We start from the raw sequence: 4,781 nt of genomic DNA, 5'->3' as shown, positions 1-4,781 counted from the left end.
TTTACCTTCACCAAAACTCAATGTTATAAAGAAACCCACATTTGTTTTATACTTCCACTTTAATTTTCAATGCATTTTCAAAATTGGGTTGAATTTTTTTAAAAAAATATATTATTTATTGATTGCTTTAGCCAGTAATTATGGCAAACAGGGCTAAAAACTTCGATGAGATTACAAAACTAAAAAAAATAAAAATGTGGGTAAGAAAATAAAAATAGTTGCACAAGTTGAATGAAATTACAAAACTTCGATGAGAGGGTGTGTGAGATAGAGTGCTTATTCTAGGTTTAGATATCTCCACAAGTTTTTCTCAATGCTAAAAATGGAATTGTACTACTCTGCTCCAGCCGCATCCAATTCTATGATGTATCACTAATACAATGTTTTGTATGCAAATCCCTTGCTTCAGTCGCATCATTAATAAACTTAAAAAATGATCAGCTCTATTGGTGTTTAGCTGCCAAAAAGGGCTACAACACAGCCAACAAATTATTCAATGCTCAAAGCTTGAATTCAACACAAAATGCATCAAGAACTACAACCCGTAGCCTTTCTGAAATTTCTGAATCTGGTTCAGGAAGATCCATGTCATCTGCATAACCAATTAATACAATCATATATCACAAACATAACAACTAAACCATAGTAAACGTGACATGTGACAGAAGAGAACATTACCATGACATGAGGAGCAATCCTAATACAATAGACGGGGAATCCAGTGTAAAATTTGAAAGGTCCTCCAGCTTTGAAGGTTTTGGCAGCACAATCAAGAGATCCAGTGTATGGATATTTTCCATCAGCATCAGGTTGCATCTTCTGAATCTGGGTCTTCACATAGTCAAATGGCAAACTGCAAGCTGCTGCAAAGAATCCAGAAACGGAACTTGCACCTACAGATGAACAAATGTTAGTTGGCAACACTGAGAATAAAATCTTTGGCAGCTTTTTTAACCTATGTTTCAATATCCTACAACAGTAAAAACCAAGACTCCGAACTTGTATCAAAATTATAAATTCAATGCAGAAAGAAGAAACAAGTAAAATATGAGCTTGGGCATTGTGCAAGGGCGGTAACAAAAATGCAAGTGCCAGACAATTTGAATATGCATTCCCCCCTTTCCCAAGTATAAACATAAGAAATCATGGACACAGTATTCAATCCAGAATCATATTTAAATACACGCAAGTTGCAACATGAATGCACCTTAATGCATTAAAACAGGATGATACACCTCTAACCCATATTAAACCTTAAATCAAATCATAAATTGTGTTTAGTTTCAAAAGAGTGAATTACTTTGGTAACAACATACAGAAATGTAGCAATTGCACTCTTTTTTACTTAGCATGAATAGCACAAACTTATAAAAAATATGCACTGACATTGTCTTCTAAAGCATACTAGAAGCTGACAATAAAAATCCAAGAAGAGTTGTCAACAAATTTAGTTCCTAAATAATAGAAAACAGAACAAGGAAACATTAAGGGCATGTTATGAAAATTGTTTCAAAATCGTTTAAAAAAAACAGAAACAGCTGGGAAATGTTTTCTCATCCTATTTGTTATCTTCAAGTGGGTGCACAGGGGGGACAAACTTATAGACAACAGAAATGTGCTCACGAGACAATCACTTTTAAGTGTGCTCCAGGGCAGTCAAATTTTAGATAGCAAAAACACTGCTACGGTAAATTAGCCGAGCCCCACCAACTACTGTATCTGTTGGCAACTTTTGGAATTTTAGCAAATCCATAATGCTAGTAGATTTGGAAGACGACTGGACTATTGTAAGGTTTGACTAAATCATTTTGTTAAGGAGTAAGTGGAAGAAAGGCATAGACTTTTGAAACATCAATAGAAAATCTTAAACAATCTGCACCATAATAAGTGGGACAAAATCTTTAGAAAGGTGTAATTTGACCTTTATATCATGTTTTACAAAGTACATTTAAGATTATTTGTCTCATATTCTATCATAAGATATCAAGCTAAAGCCAAAAATATCAAATAAAATTACATGACAATGGTAATATGGTTTCTTACCTAGCACAGTAGCAGCTTCACCAAGACCAACAGAATCTCTGAAGAATTCAACACTTTGATCATAGGATGCAAGCATTCCCATGTTCAATGCCATGGCTCTTACAACAGTAGGCCCGGCACCTTTCCAAAGCGCCAAAACCCCTTCATCAGCACCAATTCGATAGAGTGCCTGGAAAGCATTTGTGTAGTTACGGCGCTGAGCAGCCGGTAAAGTTGCATCAGCCTGCATCCGAATGAGTGCCAAATCTGCTGGACTACCCACAGTTGCTCCGATAGCACCAGCAGTCAGCCCACACAGAGCTTTCTGATACAGTGGCAGGGGCTTTCCCTCATTAGCCTCAATTGCTTTGCTTGTCAAGATTCTAAAAACCAACAAAGTCATTAAGTTAGACGCAAAGTATTTCCTTTGAAACCATAAAAAAGGCTACACACCTTTGAGCAATTAAAGCTACCATTGTATAAAAAATGCAAGGAATACAACAAAACCTCAACAACGAAATCGAAAAACTTTCTACTTTAGATCTTAAAGTCACAAACGACTCACTTAAACGATCCAAGACGAGCAGTGGTGTATGTAGCCTGCCTGAGTAATCCAGCAGATAGACCCTACATAAAGTGATTCGGTTTAGGCACCACTAGATAACAACACATATGCAAAAGCCACTTCCACTAGCAGATCTATAGCAGGTAACAAAAAAAGGGAAAGAAACACAAGAAACGACGCTTAGCCATACTAATATCAACAACACAAGCCTCCCACATTGGAATCATCATCCAAACACAAAGCCGAAATCATCCCACCAATCGAGTAAATATCCATAATTTGATAAAATGGAAAAACAACCTCTCAACAACAAGAACATGGGAACAAAATCAAAAACCTTATAAAAGGCAGCAACTCCCTCATTCTTGAGCATGTTGGAAGTGACCTGCCCAGCCGATCCTTGCCCCAGTTGAATCCTCACCTGAACCACCAAACCCATCAAACCAATCAAAACCCGTAACACATAAAATGGGATCGTGAACAAAAGGCCACAGATCTGAATCAAACAACGAGAATCTGAGACACCCAGGAGACCATTCGGTAGAATCAAGTGCAAAAGGGCATAAAGGTGAAAGCTTGACGTCACCTTGATCATATCGATTGGCTGAATGACGCAGGTGGCGAGCATGCCGGCAGTACCGCCATTGACGAAAGGCTTGATGGTAGACCAGACGCCAGAAACAGGAGCCTTGGGCTTCTTCTCGTCTCCCATTGCTGTTAGGAAAAAAGGGGTTCAGCGAAGAAGATGAAAAGGGAGAACGAGAAAGAAGTGAGTGAGTGGTGCTCTGCGAGCTGAATGGTTAGGTATGGAGCGAGTCCAAGAGAGAGAAATCACACTGTTGAGTTGGCCAAATATTTATATATTCCAATTTGCAATTGCAAACTTCTTTCTTAGTATTTTTCCGCAACAAACGAGAGAACAACGTTTATGTGGTATTCGTTTCTTCTTCTTTTTCTTACATTGTTAATACGTTATTGACCTTCCACTTCCCTCTAATTTACGAAACTAGTTTTCCATCAACGAATCGATGTTCCTTATTTGTTTATTTTTTTCTATGGAGTAATAAATAAATAATATAACGCTTTTTACCTGTTAAAATTATATATTAAAATATCAATTAGGTTTTGTAAGAGTATCCGAGGTGATACACAAAAGCAAGAGAAGGCACTAATGGCAATGGCGGATGACGCAGAGGAAATGGAGTAACCAAGGAACATAAGATACAAAAAATAACCCAAAAAGAAAGAAAAGAGAAAAGGTAAATCAATCATTTTAAAAAGGATAAATAATAACAAGAATTAAAATTTTTTATTTTAAATAAAATAAAAAATTTTAACTTTTATTAATATTAAAGTAATTAAATATATATTCAATTTTTATTTTAATAATGATCATAAGTATTTAATAATGAAAATAAATAAATTTTTATATAATCATCATTAGATATCAAACACCTCTTAACCATTAATAGTTTATAGAAATTAAAACTTTTTATTAAAATGATAACTTTTTTATTATGTTAAGAATAAAATATATCAATATACATTTCTAAAAATAATTTCTTTTACAACTTAATATAACAATAATTATTTTTAAAACTTTAATGATTTTATGAATGGTTCCCTCAATCTAATACAAATTTTTATTAATTTTTCAAAATATAAAAAATTTATTTTTTTAAAAGCAGTTATATTTGATCTAAGTAAATATTAATCTTTAAAAAATTATATATTCTCAATTTATTCCTCAAAGAAAATAAAATGTATGGACCCTAACCTAGTAAGTGAAAAACATGATTTTTCTTTCTCCTATTGCCTCACTCGCCCGTCAAAATTTATTGTAAAGAAGAAACAAATTTGCAGCCTTTTTTCTCGTTTTTGATATTAGGGATTTAATATAAAAATAAAAACGGACATATTAAAAAAATCATTCATGTCTTATTTCCAGCAAATTCATTGATCAGATGTCAGTGTTAAAAAAAATTAATATTCTTTTAACATTAATTTCTGCAAATTATTTTCCAAAAAACTTAAAAAAGTAATTATGCCTTTTGAAAGACTAACTTTTACATATTGATTTTAAATAATTTTGTTGATTTTTCTACTAAGCGTACCAACTGGTGATTAAAAAAATAATACTTTTTTTATGACCAATTTCAACTTATTGTACCTCAAAAAGGCTAAGAAAATTATT

The 4,781-nt window shown here is 33.7% G+C and overlaps 1 protein-coding gene across 1 annotated transcript; it reads right to left on the bottom strand.

Moving 5' to 3' along the window:
- Positions 1-201: 201 nt before the first annotated feature.
- Positions 202-3,519, bottom strand: LOC108322948 (mitochondrial dicarboxylate/tricarboxylate transporter DTC). Its single transcript, XM_017555266.2, has 6 exons — positions 3,174-3,519; positions 2,925-3,008; positions 2,588-2,649; positions 2,044-2,405; positions 679-893; positions 202-592 (listed from the first exon to the last, which is right to left on the bottom strand). The coding sequence occupies exons 1-6, from the start codon at positions 3,297-3,299 to the stop codon at positions 536-538; spliced, it is 906 nt and encodes a 301-aa protein (XP_017410755.1). The 5' UTR covers positions 3,300-3,519; the 3' UTR covers positions 202-535.
- Positions 3,520-4,781: the final 1,262 nt, after the last annotated feature.

This window comes from Vigna angularis, chromosome 1 (assembly GCF_016808095.1).
Source record: "Vigna angularis cultivar LongXiaoDou No.4 chromosome 1, ASM1680809v1, whole genome shotgun sequence".
Classification (NCBI taxonomy): domain Eukaryota; kingdom Viridiplantae; phylum Streptophyta; class Magnoliopsida; order Fabales; family Fabaceae; genus Vigna; species Vigna angularis.
Note: the sequence above shows the minus strand (reverse complement) of the source record. Positions and strands in the feature narration are given on the sequence as shown.

Excerpts from the sequence above, each read along its gene's own strand:
- LOC108322948 (XM_017555266.2), bottom strand. The coding sequence starts at position 3,299 with ATGGGAGACGAGAAGAAGCCCAAGGCTCCTGTTTCTGGCGTCTGGTCT. Across the intron at positions 2,406-2,587 it reads GCTCGTCTTGGATCGTTTAA|AATCTTGACAAGCAAAGCAA; the intron begins GTGAGTCGTTTG and ends GTTGGTTTTTAG. Across the intron at positions 593-678 it reads GGATTGCTCCTCATGTCATG|ATGACATGGATCTTCCTGAA; the intron begins GTAATGTTCTCT and ends TTGGTTATGCAG.